At 38.1% G+C, this 2,579-nt stretch overlaps 1 protein-coding gene across 1 annotated transcript in view; it reads right to left on the bottom strand.

The window, feature by feature from the left end:
* Nucleotides 1–2,160, bottom strand: part of TTC33 (tetratricopeptide repeat domain 33) — a 51,002-nt gene extending 48,842 nt beyond the window's left edge. The window contains exon 1 of the mRNA XM_009329425.1: nt 1,936–2,160. Within this exon, the coding sequence (XP_009327700.1) occupies nt 1,936–2,156 (221 nt within the window). The 5' untranslated portion in view covers nt 2,157–2,160. The remainder of the gene's footprint in view (nt 1–1,935) is intronic.
* Between the last annotated feature and the right edge of the window lie 419 nt (nt 2,161–2,579).

Genomic DNA, 2,579 nt, shown 5'->3' with positions numbered 1-2,579 from the left:
GTGTGATAAGCCTCCCAAAAGCTGCATTTTAATTTCTTGTTACTTGTTTCTCATGCTTTTTATAAGCCATTCAGTGTTTCTCACTAGCTCTCATAAGCACTTCTGATGAGATATAGTTTTCACTAAATTCACAAAAAAACCTTCTGTTGCTACTTATGGATGGGTTAAGCTTTTGTATTGTTTTCTAACTGACAGATACAGGAAAACTCAATCTCTAAGATCAACTTAAAAAACAACAAAAATTACCTGCTGCTCAAAATAAATATGCAGCAGTCACATATACAACAGATTATTTGCTGCTGTTCAAGAGATTTATTGCACTTTACATAATACACAAAAACATCAAAAAAGAACACCAAAATCCACAGAGAAAGATACACGATACCCCAGGGAAAATACAAGGAAGGCAAAGGTAGAACAGAAGATAAGACAGAAATAAAAACCAATCTCTAATATATGCAAGTACAGTAAATATTAGTGACTATCAGATGTAGAATGAAAACATTTAGAAATACTTCTGTTTTCTCAAGCTTAAAACCACAGTCTCTATATCCTGAAAAGGACAGAATAACCTACCTTTCTGTAGACCACTGTATGATTTATTTCCAATGTTAAAAACAAAGATGTTAATAGACTCTTAATTTGTGTATTCTGTGTTTTCAGCTATTAATATTAATGTAACCAACTTATGCAGCTACTGCAGGCTTAAAACTGATTTAGCTTAATTTGGTTTAAATTTAAAGTCACCTTTAAAAGGCTTCAGAATTTTATTCATGAATTACAGAACTCAGGAACACAAAAGGATGGACAGAACTGAATCATTGCCCCCCTGAACAGTGTCACCATTCGAGTGAACAGTAAAAAGAGGAAACTGTGTTTAAATATTTGAACAGAAGCCTTTTCTCAAAGACATTATTTATTTATTGTTTTTTAAATCAGACCAGACCACACACACAGTGTGTTTATTATCACACATAAACTTGCCTGCTTTAAACTTCTAAGTTGTTCTCTCCTCCATATTGCCCAGGGAACACTTTTTTAGGATGAAATTTCTTAACACAAAAAAGTTTAACAGCACAGGAGAGCATACTGACTTATTATGGAATTGTTTCTACGAGGAAAATAATGCTATATCTGGTCCAAGACCATGAATAAAAGCATAGATGCTCATACAAGCAAAGTCAGGATACAGATTTAGATGTCAAGCATTCTGAAGATTTTAAGGGGACTATTCTTGGAGCTGTTTTGTCCCCCTCCAGAGCAGATCTACCCAAATTATGTAGTTAATATGTAATTTATAGTCCCTCTTTTGCTCCTCTAACCCTCCCCTACTCCAAAGGTGCTTTCTGCTTGAAGCATAATAGGACAACAGAACCATCTCTGCGGTATCCTTCCAAAACTGCTGAAGTCTCAAGACTCAGTACTGCCATCAGAAGATGATCAGAGCAGCTACATGAACCTGACTTTCCAAAAGCATTAGACAGGTTAACAGTGCATTAGCTGCTTTGCAGTATTTGCCTAGGCATGCAAATAAGCTTACTCTTAATAAGAGAAAAGACACATTTACAAGAGAGGAGAAAGCTACCAGAGTAGCTAGAGCATTGCTTACAGTGTGGCTTATTTCACTGTATCTTATTTACCCTTTCAACTTCCAGATCCAGTCAGTTTCTCATCTCCCTCCTTCTATCATTTTTCTGTTATGTGAACACACAAAAATGAGATGGAATAGACTTCATTTCACAGCTGCCAACACCACCAAAGGGAACAACTAATTTAGTACCAGACAGTAAAGGCAGAGTGAAGGAAGTGATGAGTTTTTCAAATATGAAAAGTGCGAATGCAACTGCTAGCAAATTACCTAGCATTTAGAGGAGGGATTAAAATACCATTTAGCACTTATGCAGTCAATGAAAAAGAGTAAGATAACATTAGTACCTCCTATTTTCAGCCAAACTTGCACCTTCATCCTTCAGCTGCTTACTTTTCTTTACACAGTCTTCTAAGAGAACTTCCTTTCTTCTCTTAGTTGCATGCACCCAGTTAGCATCATCATCATCAGCCAGATCCTTGTCATCCGCAGCTTCTGCTTCAAATTGCTGAGAAGTAGCTTTTGAAACTTTCTCACCAATCTTTCTCTTCCACCCAAAAGAAGCCATCTGGAGAACTAGAGAAAGACATATTTCCAGTAGTTAGGTAATTTAACTTTTAAGTACATAAAAGAAAAAAATACACCCTCCTCATCTCGATTCTAGAACAATAATATCTAACAGACCGCCACTCCACCACACAAGTTCTGCCCATCGGCTTCACCACAGGTGTCAGTCAGGCAACTATAATTTTGAGCCCAGCTGAAAGACGTTCTCTAGCAGGAAAAGGGGAAGAAAAAAGAAAAAAAGAAGGAAAAAAAAAAAAAAAGGCGCCAGAGCTCTGACACACCAGAAAGCCTTATAACGTTGAAGCCCACACACCAGAAACCAGACGAAAGGAGAAAGGAAACGACTCGGTCCAAGGCGAGCGACGCGCCACAGGCACGGCCGCTGCCCGGCACCGCTACGGGCTGCCACGGCCACCCAGCTCCC

The sequence above is a fragment of the Pygoscelis adeliae genome, unplaced genomic scaffold (genome assembly GCF_000699105.1).
Source record: "Pygoscelis adeliae isolate BGI_AS28 unplaced genomic scaffold, ASM69910v1 Scaffold47, whole genome shotgun sequence".
NCBI classification, from domain to species: Eukaryota; Metazoa; Chordata; class Aves; order Sphenisciformes; family Spheniscidae; genus Pygoscelis; species Pygoscelis adeliae.
Note: the sequence above shows the minus strand (reverse complement) of the source record. Positions and strands in the feature narration are given on the sequence as shown.